General features: G+C 46.8%; 2 protein-coding genes across 8 annotated transcripts in view; both read left to right on the forward strand.

Annotated features, from left to right (window-relative positions):
* ogdha (oxoglutarate dehydrogenase a) overlaps positions 1–3,421 on the forward strand; it is a 30,189-nt gene extending 26,768 nt beyond the window's left edge. For all 4 annotated transcript variants that reach the window (XM_018664339.2, XM_051075095.1, XM_018664320.2 and 1 more), the window contains 5 exons: positions 115–240; positions 533–605; positions 699–862; positions 1,320–1,474; positions 1,564–3,421. In XM_018664339.2, coding sequence (XP_018519855.1) covers positions 115–240; positions 533–605; positions 699–862; positions 1,320–1,474; positions 1,564–1,684 — 639 coding nt within the window. In that variant the 3' untranslated portion in view covers positions 1,685–3,421. The remainder of the gene's footprint in view (positions 1–114; positions 241–532; positions 606–698; positions 863–1,319; positions 1,475–1,563) is intronic.
* Positions 3,422–4,399: 978 nt separating this feature from the next.
* On the forward strand, positions 4,400–20,734 carry LOC108875414 (zinc finger MIZ domain-containing protein 2). Of its 4 annotated transcripts, XM_018664357.2 has the most exons (21): positions 4,400–4,712; positions 4,882–5,345; positions 9,077–9,164; positions 9,810–9,924; positions 10,008–10,216; positions 11,675–11,831; positions 12,062–12,458; positions 13,143–13,261; positions 13,339–13,431; positions 13,524–13,713; positions 14,221–14,362; positions 14,521–14,599; positions 14,682–14,813; positions 14,907–15,012; positions 15,815–15,972; positions 16,084–16,151; positions 16,255–16,323; positions 17,122–17,408; positions 17,727–17,899; positions 18,430–18,627; positions 19,112–20,734. In XM_018664357.2, exons 3-21 carry the CDS (start codon positions 9,115–9,117, stop codon positions 19,217–19,219), a joined length of 2,850 nt encoding a protein of 949 aa, XP_018519873.1. In that variant the 5' UTR covers positions 4,400–4,712; positions 4,882–5,345; positions 9,077–9,114; the 3' UTR covers positions 19,220–20,734. The 4 variants fall into 4 exon arrangements, with proteins under 4 accessions (XP_018519873.1, XP_018519865.1, XP_018519891.1 ...); XM_018664349.2 differs by having other exon boundaries at positions 4,400–5,345; XM_018664375.2 differs by having other exon boundaries at positions 4,400–5,345; positions 13,342–13,431.
* The last annotated feature ends 1,461 nt before the right edge of the window (positions 20,735–22,195 follow it).

The following is a 22,195-nucleotide window of genomic DNA, read 5'->3' on the forward strand; positions in this document are numbered from 1 at the left end:
ACACTCTCTTCAAATGCGGTGTCAGTAATTCAGATTACAAAGATTAAGAACTACCGGACAGATTTTGGTCTTAAACGTCAGTCCTGACCTTGTGTCTCCCTCCGTCTCTCTCAGAACATCACCGAGGACTTCGCGGTCCGTCAGCTCTACGACTGTAACTGGATCGTGGTGAACTGCTCCTCTCCTGGAAACTACTTCCACGTCCTCAGACGACAGATCCTCCTGCCGTTCAGGAAGCCGGTGAGCCTCAGTCAGATCGTCCAGCTGCTCAGCTCAGCCCTCTGCGACGTTACCAGACTCAAATCTTAAGATATTAATTTTAGCTTTTTGAGGCAGTTTTATGAATAGAAAGACAAATATGTGGAGAGCTGAAGGCAGCTGGACTGCTTTTAGGTTTCTTTAAGACGTTTCGTGACGTAAACAGGAACGTTAGCACAGTGTTCACTACTGTTGATGTGAGGAGCAGCCATCTTGGATTCTTATGACTGTGACTTCAGGGGGCGTAAGATAAAACTCCTGTTTGTCTCTGCAGTTGATCATCTTCACTCCCAAATCTCTGCTGCGCCACCCAGAGGCCAGAGCCAGCTTCGACGAGATGCTGCCTGGTAACATCATCATCATTATTATTCAACAGCTGTACAGTTTTTAGTGCTCAGTCTGAGCCTCAGCGTCTCCTCCTCCACTTCTCTCCTCTGCAGGAACTCACTTCCAGAGGTTGATCCCAGAAGGAGGCTCGGCGGTGGAGCGTCCAGAGGAGGTGAAGAGGCTGATCTTCTGCACAGGGAAGGTTTACTATGAGCTGACCAAAGAGAGGAAGAACAGAGGGATGGAGGGAAGTGTGGCCATCGCACGTATAGAGCAGGTCGGTAACACTCAGCTCATCTCTGAAACATCACTGTGTATCACCACCAGACTCCATTGAGAAAAACAGAGATTTAACAGGAGCTGCTGGAGACAGACAGTAACACAAACACACTAACAGATGGAGGCAGTGGTATTCCAGCAGCTCATGGTTAAATCCCTGTTTTTCTCTATGGAGTCTGGTACTGATATATAGAGATTGCTTAATAATTAATAACTAAGTTTTTTTCCTCATTTTTGAACTCATGAATATTTAATGTTGTTAATGTAAGAATGTAAGTACCTGGTAAAGATCTGGAAATGTCCTCTGAACCGAACCACTCGTCTGTTATTTGAAAGCTGGACCTGAACCTGAACCCTGCAGCCGAACGTGACCCAGGTCTGAGGGTTCAGGTTGGACCGACGAAGATCAAGTCACCAAATTAAAAGCCCGTCGTTTCCTCTTCTTCCTCCTGCAGTTGTCTCCGTTCCCGTTCGACCAGGTGAAGGCGGAGTCGGAGCGTTTCTCCAACGCCGACCTGGTCTGGTGTCAGGAGGAGCACAAGAACCAGGGTTACTACGACTACGTGAAGCCTCGCATCAGGACCACCATCCAGAGAGCCAAGCCTGTCTGGTAATAACCTTCACCATCATCATCATCATCATCATGTCTCAGTGTAATCTATCAGTCAGTGACAGGTGAGTTCACCCTGTGTGTCTCAGGTACGCCGGTCGAGAGCCGGCGGCCGCTCCGGCGACAGGGAACAAAAACACTCACCTGATGGAGCTGCGGCGTTTCCTGGACACCGCCTTCGACCTGGACGCATTCAAGGACCAGGAGTAAAAACCTGTGACCTGCAACACCTGGAGTCAACCCTCACCTGTCTCACCTCTGACCCCTGACCTCAGACTGCAGCATCAACGCACACACAGAACACACACACACACACACACACACACACACACACACACACACACACACACAGAGGATGTAATACTGCATACTGTACTCAGTGTGAAGTATAAGTACTGTGTGTACTGCCGCAGCAGCTTCAGGCTCAACTCCACCACCTGGCAACGTAGCAACGCAACTCCCTGAGTTGCCTCAGCGTCGGTTTAAGATTCAGTCTGTTTCTGTTTCTGTTTCAGAGCGAGACGATTTTTATTTGACTTTTCTTTTCCTGAAGCTTCACTTTAAACAACGTAAACACGTTTTTAATTTAAGAAAAGAAGCCGAAGTTCTCGGACATGAAACGTTGTCTGAATCCGACTCGTTAAAGAACGATAACGAAATAAATCTGATGAGTTTGACGCTGCAGAGATTCAGGATTAGAAGATAAACATGACGTGAAAGAGAAGAAAATGTGACGAAGTTTATCATTGATGTGCAGCAGTTTGTGTTTTCCAAAGGTTGTTGGAAAGTCAGAACGAAACACAAATGTCACCTGATTAAATCGAGTCTTAAATTCGCAATTTTTTTAGCTTAGAGTCTGGTGCTGTGGGATCAGACTGCCTGTTTTCAGTACCTGATGGCTTTTGTTGCTCCGTGCTGCAGAAATGTTCCAGTTAGCAACTGCTAGAACAACTCCAGAAGTTGCTCTAGAAGTTGTGGAAACATGAGGCAACTTGTAGCGGCAACAAGGAGGAAAATTAAGAGTTTTTCTCGATGAGGTGACGTCACTGGTGGAGTTGAGCCTTCAGCCTGAACCTTCATGACCTTTGACCTCTCAACACACGCACCTTCCTCCGTCCACACACACACACACACACACACACTCCTCCAGCTGCAGTTATCAGAGCAGACAGTTCAGAAAACAGTGTTTCCTCCTGTTTCCTTTCTCTCATCTTCATCATCTTCAACACTCCTTCCTCACACACACACACACACACACACACACACACACAGAAATCATCATCTTCACCTGAATCGTTGCAGGAAACATTTTATTTTTAGTTTTTTTCTTTTTAAATTGTCTCGTTAGCATAGTTAGCGCTCCCCATTGAAAACGAATGGGGAGTGTTGCTAGCTGGGAAAAGTTGGGAGTGTGATATTTGAGGATTGGTATCACTACAGCAGGTGGAGGTTGTTGTTTTTTGGCCTTTCAGCAGGTGTGTGTTCGCTCGTTAAGGAAAGTCTGTAATTAGTCACCATGGCAACGCTTAACTCGCACACAGATTTTATTTTTGTCTTTTATTTTGAAGGGATATTTTGGGGGGAATAAAATGGCGGCGATCCCCGACATGAACTCAACCCAATGCACTGCTGATGATTCTAATTTAACCCCTCGGCTTCTCTCTCTCTTCTCTCGGTGAGCAGTTATCCCGTGCCAAACTGGATCGGAACGTCTCATGTTTTTATTGTTTTTGGCGTCGAGCAGCTGAATGAACTGCGTCAGCAGGAAAACGTTAAATTCATCTCCTGGTTCGCAGCAGAAAAAAATCCACGACAGCAGATGAAATCAGCTGCAGGTTGTTGTTCTGGGCTGAGACAAAGAAAATGATTTATTTATTTTCATAGTAGGGGATTGAAATTCTCTTCATTATTTTGCTTCATTCAATAAAGAATACTGTATGTACTGAATCACTGTCCTGCTCATTTCTCACTTTAATGCAGCTTTGCTTTTATATTTTAGTCTTTTATGTAGCGAAACTTTCCATGGGAATTAACAGGAATAAACAGGTTAGCATGCGACAGGAAACTTAAAGGTAGTTGGAAAAAAACATCCCGCAGCGTAACCTCAGTTAAAACAGATTTGATATAAAGTCAGTTGAATTTCTACCCTGCAAAAAATGCTTATACAGCAGCTAGCTGTTAGCTGCTAAATCTGAGATGCTAATTGTTAGCTAGCTAACACCATTTCATTGACCATTTAAGAGGCTAGCTGCCATGGTGTTAGCTTAGCTGGTCGTAGGGAATCTGTTTATTTTATTCAACATTCATGTTGTTTTGTTCTTCAATGAAAGAAAAGATTAAATTTCTACTCACAAAGTCAGAAGTGTCATTTTTAAAATGTGTTTCCCGTTAATTCCCATGGAAAGTGTCAGATTTGGAATATTTCCAACCTAACCCTAACCCTAACCTTCCCATGGAAAGTTTGAAATAATTCTGTTTTCCAACCTAACGCCTGTAAATGCACCAAGTGTTCCTTCATTTTATTCTTATTAAAAACATTAGTGCTTCAGATTCAGCTGAAACACAGATCTTGCTACAGAAGCCACCAACCAGACCCTGTACATTTTTCTGCAAATTTAAGAAAATCACAAGATTTCAGGTTCAAGTAACTGTCGTCTTTACCTTGAAGCAGAACAGAGCAGAGTCCAGTTCTGTTCAAGCAGCCAGTAAAACTCCTGGTTTTGTCAATGGAGTCTGGCAGCAGAGGGAGGAGGTAATAACCACAGCGCCTCCTGCTGGACGTCGGAGAAACTGCAGCTCTCATTCCCTCCTTCCACTCCTCGCGTCTCCTTGTTTTGTTCGTTCCTTTTCCTCCCTCTCTCCTCTCTCCTCCTCCTCTCCATCTTTTCTTCTCTGATCCTCTTGTTGAATTCCTTTGTCCTGTTGCGTGTGTGTGTGTGTGTGTGTGTGTGTGTGTGTGTGTGTGCGCGCGTGTGTTCGGTTGCCACGGTAACAGATGTCACAGTGTGATGTCGGACTCTCGTCACAGTGATGTCATCAGCCTACACACCGCACGTCGGTCTCAGCGCTCAGGCTGCGTCACAGAGCGGAGGTAACCAGACACTGTCCAGGTGCATCATGGGAAATGTAGGATTCAGTGTTTTCAGACTAAACGTCGCCGCTGCTCAGATTCTGTTGACCCCTCATCAACCAGAGCCCCCCAGCGTCAGAGCCGAGCTGCCATGGTTCAGTGTTAAAGGTTAAAATGTTTTCAGAGAAAAATCTGTCAATTAAAAGATTTAAATGTAATTCGATTTAAATGATGTGATGATGATTCCCACACTGAGTTCAGTCTCTGCCTCCCCCCTCACTGTCTGTCTGCCTGTCTCCCTCCCTCCCCCCTGTCTCCCTCCCTCCGGTCGCTGCAGTTCTCCGGTCCGACCTGCTGGCTTTTCTCCCACCGGCAGCAGCGATGCAGAGGAAACCCGGCGCAGCGGCTCCGGTGTCGTCCTCCACACACTGAGCGGATCATCATCATTAAAGTCATTCTTTATTTTCTTTGTGAGTGTAAAGTCCCGGAGCTGAGGGGGGATGGTGTCGCCTCCTGAAGCCGGATAATCAGACGCAGAGGCCGGCGGCGGTGGCAGGGAGGAGGGAGGGTTACTGGCTGGTCTGGAGGAGGTAACCAAAGCCAGGGGCTGCTGGGTGAATCACGGCTTCCGCGGAGGATTGCACCGGGGCATTTTTGGATATTCGGGTCCGTGTTTGAGCAGGTTCTCCCGGCGGGGGTCGCGGACTTCGGGTGCGCTCGGTTCTTGATGCCCCGGAGGCCCGGAGAAGCTCAGACTGCGGAGCCCCGGAGCAGGGCTCGGACACCGGGGAAGTAGAGGAGGTAGGTCGGTGTGAGAAAACCAACATTTCTACCCGCTGCGTCCGTGTGTGCTGTTTACAGGTGTGTGTTTTAACTCGGGGACATGTGTCGGTAATTAAACCCCGGAGCTCTTGCTCGGTGCGGAGCCACATGTTCGCCGACATTCGGTGACTGTTTTGTGCTGGAGGAAGAAGCTAGCTGGCGGCTAACTGTTAGCCTCGGAGCATTCCATTGTCACAGCCCGCTGGGCTAGCTAGGCTAACAGCTAGCACGGTAACAGCTGTGGAAGGGGGCGATATTTTCAACACCGCGGTGAATTTAACACATATCACCTAACGTGTGAATACTCGCTTCGTGACAGTTTGAACAGCAGCGTTTGGTGATCTATTTCAGGCTGTTTAGCGGCGGTGGGCCGGTGTCGTCTCGTTAGCATGCTAACGCTAACAACGGTGCTGCCCACAGCGGGAGCAGCCTCGTTTCCCGGCCGCGGAGCGCAGGGAAGCTGCCTGTTAGCCTGTTAGCATGTTAGCATTAGCTTCTGCCCAACACTACAAGGGATCTCAAAATGTCTCCTGACACTTTCATTTTGTCGGAGGTTTTCATTTCACGGGTCAGATGGACGTGAGAGGACGAGGAGAACCGGGGCAACACGGCCCGGTTTGACCCGGGTTTTATTTTTAAGGTTTATATATTAACGGTAATGTTATTACCATGCGCGTGCGTATGTTACGTGCACGCGACTGGAGACATTGAACTAGTTCAGTCTTTACATTAAACAGTTTATCACAGAAATACTAATGTTTTCATTTAACAAGACAAAGCACCAACACTTTGTTTCACACCTCCTGGATTTTCCAGTAGATTTCCTGGAAATTTTCCTGATAATTATCTGGTATTAGCTGTAAATTCCTGGAATATTTCGCACAGTTTGGTCTGTCCATCAGAGTTTCCTAGAAAACCAAACAATAATTCATAACTTGGGTTTTTCTTCATTTACATTAGAGTTGGTACCAAAGTGCTCCGGTCTGCTGGAAACATTTGAGTCATTTGCAGATAAACATCAGTTTGTTTTTAGGAAATAATGAGGAAACTTTCCAGGAAATTAGCTGTCAGGTCTGAGAGCTGTAAAAATAAAGTGTGACAGATTAAAATATGTCCCTGGATCTGTTCATGAATCATCTGTAATAACGTTCAGAGTGTTCAGAAAGTTCTCAGACCCTTTTACTCAAGTAAAAATATAATTCTTTCATTAAAATGACATGAACATGTTTATAAAGCAGGTGTTACAGAGCAGGTGAGGGCTGAGCTCAGGTGAAGTCATGTGATCCGGCCGGGTGTCTCCAGGTGCTGAGATCAGATGTAAACAGCGGGGAGTGTCAGGGCTGGTTGGTGGTGGTTTGAGTTGTTTGACCTGTTCTGTTGTTTGGATTGTTGAGATTGTGACATGAAGGAGAAACAATAGCTTCTGTAAACTGTGGCTGTAGATAGAGATTAGACTGTGTGAGTTTATGAAGCTGTTTCCTCCTGTTTCATTACCTCTGATAAGAGTTATTCTGATCTCTGTTGATTTATCTGCACTGTTTCCTGTGATTGAGCCTTTTTTTAGACACATTATAAACTGTTTTCACAGCTCTGTAGCGCTAAAGTGATTGATCAATTAGTCATTAGCTGATTGATCTCTAATTGTGGAAAAACATTCGATCAGGGCCCTGACTCCACTCACAACCTGTGATCTGACGACTCGACACAGCAAAGAGGAAGATCCTTTAAAGCAACACAGACACACTAACAGATGGAGGCAGTGGTATTCCAGCAGCTCCCAGTAAAATCCCTGTTTTTGTCAATGGAGTCTGGTAGAGATATATAGAGATGGATCTGGATCTTCCTCTTTAATAAAAAGCTCTGTCTCTGTAGGAATCCTCTCATCATGTTGTCAGACACTCTTCATATTTACAGCAGTGGACAGAAGTTGTTTTTTTTTTTTTTTTTGGTGGATTTTCTTTAAATTCTGTTAAATTTCCTGCTACATGTGGATGGAGTTTTTAATTCAATATTTTATGTGCTGAAAAAATAAATCTAGCCCCTCGATCAGCTCCTGACCCCCCAGACTCTTTTGATCAACCAACAGTTTTATTGATTAAATTTGATGTGACTGGTTTAAAGAATTTAAAACTCTTGGATCTGAAGTGTCGGGAGTTTTCAGTCTGTCAGAAACTCTTCTGTTTTTCCTCTTGCTCTGTGTTTCCGTCTCATAGTGAACGTCATGCCAAAGTCCATTCACAAATCTGGCAATTAAATGTGACCTTTATCAGCGCAGCTACACGCCCATGAAGAAGTGTTTCCAGACGTGTTTCTGTGTGCGTTCAGTTGTTGTTGTTGTGAACTGACTGTAAAGCAGTTGGTGTTTGTGTGTTTATAATCAGCTGGAGATGGTTTATTAGAGGACGAAGTGTCACTCTGGGTCGTTTTGATGGTTCAGTGATAAAGTGGTGAGTGATCCTCCGGTCTGCTAATGAAATAAATCATCAATTAATCAATTTGATAAAATAAACCATCGGGTTGTTTCTGAAGGAAAATGTAAAGTATTTATCTAATCGAGCATCAGATCATTGGGATTTAGTGTTTTTCTCTCTTTTCTACGACTGTTTCTTTAAAAAGTCTAATGCTGAAGTGACAGAGCGAAGACGTTCAGTTGATGAGTTTAAAGATAAAATCTCTGGACTTCTGCCAAAATATTTCAGATCGTCATCATCAGAGAAACATCAGGATGTTTCATGACTCAGGTTTCATTCAGAGGAAATCCAAATATCAGGCTGATGATGCGTTCAATGACCTGGTAACATCCAGGAAGGTTGAGTCACTGATCTGAAGCAGAGTGACTCACTTCACTCTGTTAGTTTCTCTCAGTTTGACAGAAATATTCAACTTTTATTTCTCCACCTCCTAAAGGAGCGATATGTGAGTTTTTGCTACCGCTACATAGCTAACATTAGCATTAGCATCTGTTGACTCGTCGGTGTTGAGTTCAGCATCAAACTTTATTCCTTTACTCACCAGCAACTGTCGATAGAGGTGAGAACAACACCAATGTTTGCTTCTTTTCTTCTGCTGAAGTTAGCATGCTAACCTGCTAGCTCCATCCTGTTTCCTAATATGATGCTTTGCAGTCCCAGAGTCAGTGTGTTTCTGGTTAAATGTCTGAAATAAGGTCTGAGACATTTTCAGGTTTTATTCTCCGACATAAAATGGGTCAGTAAATCCCCCACTCCTGATGTTTGAAGCTTTTACATGTCTTAAAAAAGGCGGTCTGGAATTTGGTTTTAGTCATTTCCAGGTCTGAATAATTTTAATTTACCTGTAACTGGATACAGGTAAATCACACTGGGTTTGGATTTTAAAACGATTTTTTACATGATAAACATCTAGTTTTTTATACTCATGTGAAATATGAGTCTGGAAAAGTCTGGAATGTTGAAATGGAAAATGTGTATGAACGCTGGCAGCTGATGGACCAGTCTGAGCGGTCAGTAAACTAGTCTGACGGACCAGAGGCACTGACAGGCTGATGAACTGTCTGTGAGACTCGTTAAAGTCTGAAAGTCTAAACTCTGAGCTGATCACTGTGCAAGGCATTGTGGGTATTGGAGTCTGTATAATGGACATAACAGAAGATGTTGTCATGAATAACTTTACAACATTGTTGTAGTTTATCAGCTGACTGGAGATAATCAATTCCCTGTCTGTCTGTCCAGGAGTCTGTCTCTCTGTCTGATTGGACGCCGGCTCCACCATGAACCCTCTGAACCAGATGAAGGCTGGACTGGCCAACAACCCACACAGGTACAAACACACCTCACCCATACATCACTACCAGACTCCATTCACAGAAACAGGGATTTAACCAGGAGCTGCTGGAATACCACTGCCTCCATCTGTTAGTGTGTCTGTGTTACTGTGAGACTTTCAGTGGAGGAAGAAGTAATCAGATACTTTACTGCAGTAAAAGTACCACACAGTAACACAGACACACTGACAGATGTTTGTTTGTTCTGCTCAGTAAAATCCCTGTTTTTCTCTATGGAGTCTGGTAGAGATATATAGAGATGTTTCTGGTTAAACTGAAAGGATCTTCCTCTTTAATAAAAAGCTCTGTCTCTGGGGGAAATACTCCTAACCATCCAGACATGTTCTTGTCCTGCTGAGTGATGAACCCCACCTGGTTGTGAGTGTGGTCTGAGCAGTAATAACCCTGCACAGAGGAGCAGGTGTTGAGCTGTTGGTCTCGTGGCTGAGACTTGGAGCGATGCCACAAATAAACGGCTGAAGAAGAAGCAGTGAGATCGACTCTGGTCTTAACCGAGCTCTTCTCTGTAGCTCGCCTTCAATCACTGCAGTGACTCTAAAACATAAACCACATTAGATTAACTGATCTTCATCGGTCCTGGTTCAGGTCTCTGATTCACTGACTCTCCTCTGTGTCTGCAGCGAGGGTTCGTACCCCTACGACCCGTCCAGCTGGCAGCAGCCCACCAACCAGCCCACAGGATCCCTCTCCGTGGTTACCACCGTCTGGGGGGTGACCAATCCCTCAGCCAGCCAGGTATGACATCACCAAACAGGAAGTTGTCGTTGATTATTTGAACAGATTGATGTTGAGACTTCCTGTGTTTCTGTGTCTGTCAGGGACTGGGTGGAGGTGTGATGGGGCCTGGGGCCAACCCAGGTGGGGGGCCCATGATGCAGGGCCCCGGGGGTCCAGGCATGGCCGGCGGCCCCGGCGGCTACATGGGTCAGCAGGGCTACGGAGAGCCCAGCAAAGGCTACATGAACCAGGGGATGTACGGCCGGACGACTGGGGGCTACGCCGGAGGACCGGGGGGGTACACAGGGAGGTGAGGGCAGAGTGGTTTCTACATTCATTGCATTTTCACTGAAGAGCAGCATCAGGATTAAAACGAGAACTGTGAAACACACGTCGCATATTCTCCATCGCTAGCACCACCTACTGTACACAACTTCATACTGTCTAGACTCAACCGGTCGAGGCAGATGGCCCCTCCCACCCTGAGTCCGGTTCTGCTCGAGGTTTCTGCCTCTTAAAGGAAGTTTTTCCTCTCTACTGTCTCCTGGTGCTGCTCATGGTGGATCTGTTGGGTCTCTCTCTGTAAATACCTGTTTTAAAGAGTACGGTCTAGACCTGCTCTATATGTACAGAGCCTCCAGATAACTTCTGTTGTGAATTGGCGATATATAAATAAAATTTGACTTGACTTGATGACAAAACGTTCGCTCAAGTTTAACATTAATCAGACAGAAATATGACAGAACTTCCTTTTTCCTTTGTAACTTTTTCATTTTTTGGAGAATTTTCATAAACTGTCATCATGAGAGGACAAAGGTAAAGTTTCATGTAGATCTCACTTTAGGCCTAAAGGTCTTTTCACACTGAGGGGAGGTTATTTTCACGTCAGTTTATTTTTCAAGCTGTTGTTTTTCTTTGGAGTACTTTCACACAGACAGTGAATATTACACAGCGAAAAAACAATGAATTTTTTTGGGAGGTTGATTTTTCAGCTAGCATCCCCAGCAGGACGTCACACTGTCCCACCATCAACCTAAAATGTGTCCGCAACTGTATCGTGTATTCACAGGCGAGTGTTTCACATTTTTGTATTCTTTATTGGCATCACGCTGTATTTAACTTTAAGACTAATTAGAGAAAATAATTTTAGTATATATCACTATTATACCTAGTGGCCGATTCTCGGCAGGGCGTGACGAACTTTTGGAGTGACATACTTCCTGTTTCGAGTAGAACACACAGGAAGTTTGTTTGCAACTGATTATCAAAATTCTTTTAACTTTTAATCATCAGCTCAAAGCAGGAAACACGTAGAAGTAAGGTTTTTGAATGTGAGAAGTTTGATATGGGCGTTTCTAGCTGAAACGTGCTAATCTTGATTATAGCGCCACCTGCTGGTGGACGTATGTAATTTTTTGTTTCTGACGTGTGCACCAGTCTGAACCTCCACTGAAAATTTGTATGTTGTCGTACCGCTTTTACCTACGGAAAAATAAATAAAAATCCAACCAATTCCCAGACCGACCCCTGATTACTTTTTTATGGATCTTTTGTTTCCTGGAAACAAACTCATATTTAAGTCAAACTTGTCTTTCTATGTAGTTGGAAATTACAGTTAAACAAAACTAAACTTCGAGCATTAACGTTTATATTTTTCACAGTTTCTTTGCCTTTTTTTTCTATAAAAATGATCAAATTAAAATCTAAACCTAAAGAGTCACTCACACATAAACACATGAAATGTAAGCTGTGTCCTTCATGTCTGCAGTTACCCGTCTAACCCCGGAGGCTCCAGAGGTTCTGCTGACTTCACTCAGGCTGCCGCCGCTGCCGTCGCTGCCGCTGCTGCCACAGCAACCGCCACCGCCACGGCAACCGTCGCCGCCATCCAGGAGAAACAAAACCAAGAGATGAACTATGGACAGGTGAGGGAGGTCGTTTTCACCTGTAGACTGAGTGACAGCTGGGACCATGTTAGTGATCAGGGTTAGAGCTCCCCCTGCTGGAGGATTCAGGTGGTTTTATTTATGGGTCCCAGGTGTCTGCCGCCACAGCTGAGAGCCAAAGGTCATGTGGAAGTGAAATTCATCCACTGGGTCCTTGAAAGTCATGGAAATGTCCATGAATGTCTCATGTGTGATAACATGTTTTCCAGATGGGAGGTCCGGCCTACAACAACCAGTTCATGGCCCACTCTGGCCCCCGCGGCCCCCCCGGAATGGCTCCTGGAGGTATGGGCTCTGGTCCAGGTCCTACCAGGGGTCCCTCAATGGGCCCCATGTATGGACCTGGAGGAGGCCCACAGAGGGTCCCACAGCACCCGAACTATGGTCCTGGACCACAGCAGGGCCACCTGAGGCCCCCACAGGGCCTCAAACGTCCCTACAACTCTGAGTCTTTCCCAGGAATGTCTCAGCAGTACGGCGTTCCTGTCGGTTCCAATGTGAACGTGATGTCGGGTCCCGGTGGTGCCGGTGGTTCGATGGCGGGTTCAGGTGGAGGTCACGCCGGCCCCGGCCCGTACTCCGGACCTAACATGCAGTACCACCCAGGTAAGACAAAGTAAATATGTAGCAGTGTTTCTGGATAAACAAAAAGACGTTACTCTCAGAAGTCTTTAAAAACCAGAGTTCATCCCTGATATCCAGGAAACTGACGCAAGAGTTAGAAACAGAAGGAGAAAGGGATCATGGGTAATATGCACAGACAAACTACACTGTAACCCCAGGTGGACAACAGCTAAAAAAAGCCAAAACTCCCATCAAAAAGCCTCATAGCTCAAAAGTTCAGTGGGACGTGAAGAGGGGAGGACACGTTCCTCTGCCTCCTCATACACAGAGTCTGTGGGTTGGAAACTGGGGGAATGAAAAGGTTTGAATCAGAGTTTTTTTAACTCAGTTTTCAGAGGTGTCAGTTAGAGTGATGATGTCACACATTCTAGAACATTCAGAACATTCCGCGCAGCACACACCCATTATAAACTCTGACAGTATAAAAAAAAAATTGCAACTTAAACTGCGATTTTGTAAAAACCATAACAGCTTTCAACATGCACATTTAACCTTAAAAAGTCTCACGTCTTGTGACCTGTTTAAATTTCCAACCATGTTTCTATGTGAAAGTCTGATGAAATACTGTGGCTCCAAAGAGCGGTGGGTTTGACCATTTTTACGAGACCCCATTCATTTTCAATGGGAAATTTGACGCTGGCATCTGTTCTTTCCGTTTCCCTGCAGGTCCTGGTGGTCCTGGCCCCGCCCCTCAGCGCTCAGGCTCCTCCCCCTCCTATCAGAGCCATAAAATGTCCCTCCCTCAGTACCCCCCCTCTGGACCCCCCAACTCGCAGTACTACAAGGTGACTAAAGTTAATCCTGTTCAGGTTCAGGCAGCATCAGGAGGGTTGAACATGTCTGACTTCCTGTGTTTGTGCAGCAGGACCAGTTTAACGGTCAGGGCGGAGGCTTGAACGCTCTGACCACAGGGGGCGCTGGTGGTGTCTACAACTCCTTCAACCAGCCGTCGGGGGTAAGACCAGCTCTGAGTGTAGTTTATCTCTGTTTGTTTACTTTAAAGTGATGATACTCACCTCTCTCCCCCTCTCTCCCTCCCCCCTCCAGCCTGGTCGAGGGTTGCCAGGTTACCCCTCCTCCCCCGTACCTGGAAACCCGACCCCTCCCATCACCCCCAGCAGCTCCATGGCGCCGCCCTACATGTCGCCTGGCAACAGTGACGTCAAGCCGACGCCTTCTTCCTTCCTGCCAGACATCAAACCCAACATGGCCAGCCTGGCCCCGCCCCCTCCCACAGGTACACACACACACACACACACACACACACACACACACACACACAGACAGGTGATCAATAATCCAACAGGTCACAGTCAGACTCTGTTTGACAGTTACAAAGTACGAGGTTCATGAAAACGTCGAGATTAAAGCAGATTATCACAAAATAATCTCATTATCACTGAGGTACTCTGAGTAATCAGATTACTGCCACTCAGAGAATTAGATTATTACCAGTGAAACAATCAGATTATCTCTGAAAAACAAAACATGTTTTTTATCAGTTGTTACCATCAAAATAACCACGTTATCAGCTGTTACATAATCTGATTATAGTTAGCAACGTATCCTTAGAACTAATGAATAACAACAGATTATTATCAGTGAAATAATCTGACTCTCAGATTAACTGAGATTTACTCATAATCTCAGTTTTGTGTGTAAACCAATCACCTGTCCTCTCAGGTCGTTTGTGATGTCACAGGAAGTGTCCGGGTGTCTGACCACGTTGACTTCCTGTTTACAGGTAACCCCAGCGACGACCTGCGGCTGACCTTCCCGGTGCGTGACGGCGTGGTCCTGGAGCCCTTCAGGTTAGAGCACAACCTGGCCGTCAGCAACCACGTCTTCCAGCTGCGAGACTCCGTCTACAAAACCCTCATCATGAGGTGAGAACGATCTCCGACACCTGAGGAGGATGTTGATCAGATTATTAGATAATCCCTCATTTGCACATTTAGACATAAAATCTCAGAGATGATTGATGATGTAAGTCATACTCTGAGTTTCATGCTGATGGATGGAAGGTGTGTTTGTGTCGTATCAGACCGGACCTGGAGCTCCAGTTTAAGTGTTACCACCACGAGGACCGACAGATGAACACCAACTGGCCCGCCTCCGTCCAGGTCTGACCTTCGTCCTCCCTCTTCGTCCTCTTTCCTTCTTCCTCTTCCTCTCTCTTTATTCACCTGTCTGTCTCCTCTGCAGGTGAGCGTGAACGCGACTCCTCTCACCATCGAACGAGGCGACAACAAAACTTCCCACAAGCCTTTGTACCTGAAGCAGGTGTGTCAGCCGGGCAGGAACACCATCCAGATCACCGTGACCGCCTGCTGCTGCGTAAGAACGGACCCTACATCCCTCTGCGTTCACGTCAAATAAACAACGGCCCTCACTCTGACTGATGAATATGCCTCCCCCCTCTCTCTGCAGTCTCACCTGTTTGTCCTGCAGCTGGTTCATCGTCCGTCGGTGCGCTCGGTGCTGCAGGGTCTGATGAAGAAGAGGCTGCTGCCTGCAGAGCACTGCGTCACCAAGAGTAAGTCCAGTCGGGAACGGATTCGAGTTCATTCTAAAAGACTTTAACTAGTTCAAAAAATCTAAATCAAACAATTTTGAAAAGACTGAATTCATTTGAAGCCCCTCCCCCCAAAACACCACCAGTCATTATTTTCGGTACCTTGACAGTCAACAGGTGAGTCCTCAGATTTGTTTTTGTTGAGAACTGCGTTATCTTTATTCGTGACTTTGCGATCTATGGCATAGCGCCCAAAATATTTCCACACGTTACCTCTTAGATGTCTTTGAAGTTGTGCTCGTCTCTGCTCGCTCCCGCCGTCTGTTTCCATAACAACACTGTGTTATCATTAGCTTAGTTTACTGATGGAGCGCCCGCAACAAACCAACAGTTTCCAGAATCTTTTTATTTCCATTTTAAGTGTTTTTTTTCTCTGAGGACCAAGAAGAGACAGAAACTTCAGGGATTTTTTGACGGTCCAACGGTCGTCCATTGGGTCCTCTCTCTTTTCATTCTCTATCTTGCAGGATGTGCTTCTGTAGACTGATGTGACACACAGTCCCACAGTGATGATGTGTTTCTGTAGTCCAGTCCTGAAGTTAGCATCAGCCTGATTCCTGCACGTTAGAGAATCAAACCTTGTGTTAAAACCACAGACCTTATTTCAGACATTTAACCAGAAACACACTGACAACAGGAAGAGCTAACATGCTACATGCTAACTGACTTCCTGGTTTTAGCGTCAGTCCTGCAGCTCTGTATATGGATCATAATTTATTTTCTCCTCCAGATAAACTTGTCTCTGATTGTTTCTGATTCTCAGTTAAAAGGAACTTCAGCAGCGGTTCGATTCCTGGGACCCCCGGGCTGAACGGAGAGGACGGCGTGGAGCAGACGGCCATCAGAGTCTCATTAAAATGTCCGATCACTTTCCGCCGGATTCAGCTTCCCGCCAGAGGTCACGACTGCCGACACATACAGGTCAGAACGCCGGCCAATCACAGCACTCCACAGGCTGTGATGTCACAGCGACAAAACATTTTTCACCGTCGTATCATTTACTTTAACACGAGCTTCGCTGTGTGTCGACAGTGTTTCGACCTGGAGTCGTACCTGCAGCTCAACTGTGAGAGAGGAACCTGGAGGTGCCCTGTGTGCAAGTACGCAACAAACAACAACAAACAAACAAACACACATCGTTTATACACGTGTCATATTTCCTCTGTAACCTGTGTGTGTGTGTGTGTGTGTGTGTGTGTGCAGTAAAACCGCTCTGTTAGAAGGTCTGGAGGTGGATCAGTACATGCTGGGAATCCTCATCTACGTTCAAAAGTAAGAAACTTTATTTGTTCTGTCGCTCTGCGTTTGATGCCTTTTAGTTTTAAAATGCCTCGCTGTTGCTATGGTTACGCATGGTGTCTGTTTTAGTTTGATCCCTGATTGGTCACGCTCCGATCACATGACCCATCTCAGGCCTCGACTACCAGCAGTGAAATCAACATGGAGAATGAATGACAGGAGTTCCTCACCTCAGTTTAGTTAGAACAAACAACCAACTTCCTGTTTCCACCAACACGCACATGCTCAGTGTAGGTGAGTGGTCATGTGATCAGATACGGAGCTAAAACACTTTAAAGGTAAGCCCAGCGTATCCGTGTGGGCGGAGCCTGAGGTCAAACTGCAGTCTGACAACATCCTCTGTGTTTATATTCGCTTCTTCACTCTGACGTCACCACCGATGAAAACCCTGTCTCCTCCTCCTCCTCCTCCTCCTCCTCCTCCTCCTCCTCCTCCTCCTCCTCCTCCTCCTCCTCCTCCTCCTCCTCCTCCTCCTCTCCTCTCTCCTCCTCCTCCTCCTCCTCCTCCTCCTCCTCCTCCTCCTCTCCCTCTTCCTCCTCCTCCTCCTCCTCTCCTCTTCCTCCTCCTCCTCCTCCTCTTCTTCCTCCTCCTCTCCCTCTCCCTCCTCCTCCTCCTCCTCCTCTTCTTCCTCCTCCTCTCCCTCTTCCTCCTCCTCCTCCTCCCCCTGCTCCTCCTCCTCCCCCTCCTCCTCCCCCTCCCCCTCCTCCTCCTCTTCTTCCTCCCCCTCCCCCTCCTCCCCCTCCTCCTCCTCCTCCCCCTCCTCCCTGTCAGTTCGGAGTACGAGGAGATCACCATCGACCCGGTCTGCAGCTGGAAGCCGGTCCCCGTGAAGCCGGACCTCCATGTGAAGGAGGAGTCTGACGGCCCGGTGCTGAAGCGCTGCAGGACGCTCAGCCCCAGCCACATGGTCCTGCCCAGTGTGATGGAGATGATCGCATCTCTTGGCCCCGCCCCCTCCTCATCCACCTCCGCCGCCTCCTCCTCCCCGATGCCCTACCCCTCCCTACCTGCAGGGGGCAGCAGTAACAGCAGCAACACACCTGACTACCCCGGACCAGGTAGGCCAGGAGACGGGTTTTTCTACCACTTTATAAAGGGTAGTTAATACCAGACTCCACTGAGAGGAACAGGGATTTAACAGGAGTAACACAGACACACTAACAGATGGAGGCAGTGGGATTCCAGCAGCTGCTGTTAAATCCCTGTTTTTGTCAATGGAGTCTGGTGTGATATAGTGATGTTTAATGTATAGGATTGTGTGTCTGTGTTTTGTCTGGAGAGAAGGACGTCATCCATCAGTAACTAAATGAACTGATGTGTCTCAGATTAGAGGCGTACCGGCCCTTTAAATCCTCTGTCCTCTCTCTCTCCATCAGCTCCGTCCTATCCCGCTCAGTCCGGGACTTTCTCCGACTTCAGTGGTCCTGGGACTCCGGGGGTCGGGGGAGACTTCTCCTCCCCTGGTCCTCCCCCTCTCTCCTACCAGTCGGAGCTCTCCAGTGCCCTCCTCACCCCCGACAAGCCTCCCCCTCACCCGCTGGCTGGACAGGTACCGAGACTCACCTGGATCAGAAACAGATTCAAACAGAGTGAAAGATAAACAACTGAAACTTCACCTCCTCCTCTCTCCTCCTCTCCTCTCTCCTCTCTCCTCTCTCCTCTCCTCCTCCTCTCTCCTCTCCTCCTCTCCTCCTCTCCTCCTCTCTCTCCTCCTCTCCTCTCCTCCTCTCCTCTCTCCTCTCTCCTCTCTCCTCTCCTCTCCTCTCCTCCTCTCCTCTCTCCTCTCTCCTCTCTCCTCTCCTCTCCTCTCCTCCTCTCCTCTCTCCTCTCTCCTCTCTCCTCTCCTCTCCTCTCCTCCTCTCCTCTCTCCTCTCTCCTCTCTCCTCTCCTCTCTCCTCTCTCCTCCTCTCCTCTCTCCTCTCTCCTCTCCTCTCTCCTCTCTCCTCTCTCCTCTCCTCCTCTCTCCTCTCCTCTCTCCTCTCCTCCTCTCCTCCTCTCTCTCCTCCTCTCCTCTCCTCCTCTCCTCTCTCCTCTCTCCTCTCTCCTCTCCTCTCTCCTCTCTCCTCTCTCTCCTCTCAGATATCAGTCTCAGGCCGTCTGGACTCCACTTCCCATGGTGCTCCTCTCTCTCAGCAGCAGTCACAGGGTCTCCACAGCAACTCCCAAATGGGGGGCGGCAACCAGATGATGCAGCGTAGCAACCAGAATCCCCGTCTCCAAGGCGACGGCTCCTTCGGACTCGGGGGCTCTGCGGAGGTTCCAGAACCTTCTCTGGACGTAAGTAGAAACATCACTATATGTCAGTACCAGACTCCATTCACAAAAACAGGAATTTAACCAAACAGAACTCAGGAGCTGCTGGAATCCCACTGCCTCCATCTGTTAGTGTGTCTGTGTTACTGTGTGACTTTCAGTGGTGGAAGAAGTAATCAGATACTTTACTGCAGTAAAAGTACCACACAGTAACACAAACACACTGACAGATGTTTGTTTGTTCTGCTCAGTAAAATCCCTGTTTTTGTCAGTGCAGTCTGGTGTTTGTGAACAAAGTGCACAGACGTTTTAAAACAGGTGAAAATAAAACCCAGGTTCAGAAATGCTGCTGTTATCCTTCAGATAAAGTACGAGTAACTTGTACTTGAGGTCAGTACTTGAGTAAATGTACTTAGTTACTTTGAGAAGTACAGCTGAAGAACAGCTGAGGACCGAGTGCGGAGCCCTGAGGAACACCATAACCAATGTAACACGTTTGTTTCCACAGTTGCTTCCTGAGTTGACCAACCCGGACGAGTTGCTGTCCTACCTCGGACCTCCAGACCTCCCGAGCAACAACAACGACGACCTGCTGTCTTTGTTTGAGAACAACTGAACACACACACACACACACACACAAACACACACACACAAAGACACAAACACACTCTGTAAAATACAAACTCTTTCTCCTCGCCCACCAAACACGACCATCGGTCCAACATGGCCGCCGTCTGCACAGGATGGAGCGGACGATAAGAAGGAAACAAAAAACAAACACAACTTTTAAATATGAAAACTCTTTGATGTGTGACTATGAACTTGATGGTAACTTTATTTTATTGTTTTTTATCCTCTGAACTGTATTTTGATGCTTCATCCTTCATTCCCTGTCGGAGCTCACCGCCTCACTGCAGCAACTACAGACTGTTTAACGTGAGCGTTGGTGTTTTTAAACTGCAGGTCACATCCAACCATCTCTGCTGAGCCTCCTCCACCTCCTCCACCAGGTCATTTCCCTCCTTCAGACGATAGTCTCTGTTCATTTCTATGAAAATGCGGAGAGAAAAATGGCGTCAGTCCGTTGTGTCGCTCAGCAGCGATGAGGAGTTGATGTGATTTGTAGTTGAAGCAGTAAGGTCCTTTAAACCCAGAATATTTCTGGTCCTAATGAGTTTTTAAATGTGTTGGTATAAACAGCTGGAGATGAGCTTTAAAGGAGATTAGGTGGAGACACTGAAGGCGGCGCTAACGAAGACGCATCGTTTACACCCAGCCACAGGGTGGCGATGGAGGGGCGGAGTTTCCCTGTAAATGTTCAAATATTCCCCAGAAGATTCCTCTGAACTGCAGAGACGAGCTGGTTCCCTCCACAAACAGTAGGAGTGTAAAGCAGCACGGGAAGGAAATACTCAAGTACAAGTACCGCAAATGTGTACTTAAGGACAGTAAATTCCACCACTGGACACCGCGCGGATGAAAGGAGCGACGTCAAATGTCTGCCTGAACGATCGTCATTTGATGCAGTTTGACGTCACATCACCTGATCAATCACCTGACTGATCAGTGATCTCGCTGCAGATGTTGAAACGACGCCTCGTTAAGACGCCGTCTGTCGTCGTTCACCTCCGTCCATCTGCACATCTGGCTGAGTGTAAACAGGAGTGTGTTCGGTCACATCTGGATTTCCTCTGAGGCTGAAATGAAAAGTGTAAACGGGGCCAAAGCTGCTCGACTCGCTAAACCTGTTTCTGTAACGACGTCACTTTGACTCCGGAGGGCTTTTTGGCGGGAAGCGTCGTCGGTTTTTAAGCTCACCGTCTCCCTGACGACAGCGAGAGGAAAACAGGAAACGCAGTCGTTTGGTCGTCGATCACAGCCACAGCTTGTATATGTAATAATAAACCAGAGTTCATCTTCATCATCCTCCTCATCATCATTACTCTGTATGTTGTAAAGTGACTAGAGTCCAGACAGTTGTGGTGTCTCCATGTCCCAGTGAGTCCAGTGCTTCTGGAAAAAATAAAAACTGTACATGGTCACTCTGTATGATTCAGTAACGATGCTAATAACAGTAATAATAAAAATAATAATAACCTTTGTAATTTAATAAACACACACTGGAAAGACAGACAGAGGAGAGTCTGGTGCTTTGATAACGTATACGACAGTCACAGGTAATTATGAAATGTTTGGTTTGAGTGAGGAAGAGTACACACGTCAAAGAGATAAAAAATAAAATATAAACGAAATAAAACTTAACTGAGCAGCAGCAGAAAATGAAACATCTCTATATCTCTACCAGACTCCATAGAGAAAAACAGGGATTTAACCAGGAGCTGCTGGAATACCACTGCCTCCATCTGTTAGTGTGTCTGGTTAAACTAAAACTTTAACAATCTGAGCCTGGCGGGGGGGGGTTCATGATGCCAGCGTGCACCTCCTCCTCTGAGCATCAACCCCCGGTCCTCAAAGGTCATTAAAGGTCACTGATCGATACCACACCCCCACCATTGCCCACCTCATCTCTGTCAGGGTCTGCTTTAACACCTCACCTCCGAATGAAAACCTGAAAGGGACAATTCACCCCCCATAGCCCCCCAGCCCCACTGGAAAACCCCCAGTACTGTTTATCAAAGGTCCACAGCAAATAAAGGGACAGACACCACAAATAAACTTCATTTATTTACCAGCATCACTTGTGAGCGTAAGAACAGGCCTTACAGTGCGACATGTGGCGTCTAACCCACGACACCACCGACGGAAAATCTAGAACGTCAGATGTTTCTGTATTTTCCTGCCCAGCGCGCTCTGATGTAAACACACTGTTAGTTTTTCTCGATCCTCCCCGAGGACTTGAATGATGATTGGTCGGGAGTCAAACTTCAGGTGTTTCTGACCAAGAATCCAGAGCTGCAAGACTGAGTCTAAAACCAGGAAGTAAGTTAGCATGTTAGCATGTTAGCACTTCCTGTTCCCTCGTCCCAGAGTCAGTGTGTTTCTGGTTAAATGTCTGAAATAAGGTCTGTGGTTTTAACACAAGCTCAAGACATTTTCAGGTTTTATTCTCCGACATAAAATGGGTCAGTAAATCCCCCACTCCTGATGTTTGAAGCTTTTCCGTGTCTTAAAAAAGGCGGTTGCTAACGAGTGTCTAAATGACACTACAGAGGTTGTCGGGGACGTTAACATGAAAACCCATCTACTCACCAGTCCACCTTTACAGCCTCGTTGTGTTTCTACTCACGCTCTTTCAAACTCTCACTAACTTTCTAAGAAGAAAGGCTTTTGTAGAAGAGCTCAGAGCTAAATGAAATGACCAGTTGGAAGCTTAGTGGTGGAGACGTTGACGTCATGTGACCGTGGTGGAGTTGGTTTATAGCCTAACATTAGCTTCTTACTTCAAACATCAGAACAGTGGTGTTCATCTGTGAAGATGATCTGATCAACTAAACCTGAAGGATCAGAAACTTTAGCTGCTCACTGTTTATTTTCTATGAAATAATCCCATTGTCTTTCTGTGGAGGAACCAGGCTGAAGCTAACACATCATCACTGTGGGACTCTTAGTGATTCGTATTAAGAATCATTGT

The sequence above is a fragment of the Lates calcarifer genome, linkage group LG13 (assembly GCF_001640805.2).
Source record: "Lates calcarifer isolate ASB-BC8 linkage group LG13, TLL_Latcal_v3, whole genome shotgun sequence".
NCBI classification, from domain to species: domain Eukaryota; kingdom Metazoa; phylum Chordata; class Actinopteri; family Centropomidae; genus Lates; species Lates calcarifer.

Bases quoted from the DNA above. Each gene is read 5' to 3' on its own strand.
- LOC108875414 (XM_018664349.2), top strand. From the start codon at position 9,115: ATGAACCCTCTGAACCAGATGAAGGCTGGACTGGCCAACAACCCACAC. The intron at 13,262-13,338 runs GTGACTAAAGTT...GTGTTTGTGCAG, and splicing joins CCAACTCGCAGTACTACAAG to CAGGACCAGTTTAACGGTCA. The intron at 17,409-17,726 runs GTAGGCCAGGAG...TCTCTCCATCAG, and splicing joins ACCTGACTACCCCGGACCAG to CTCCGTCCTATCCCGCTCAG.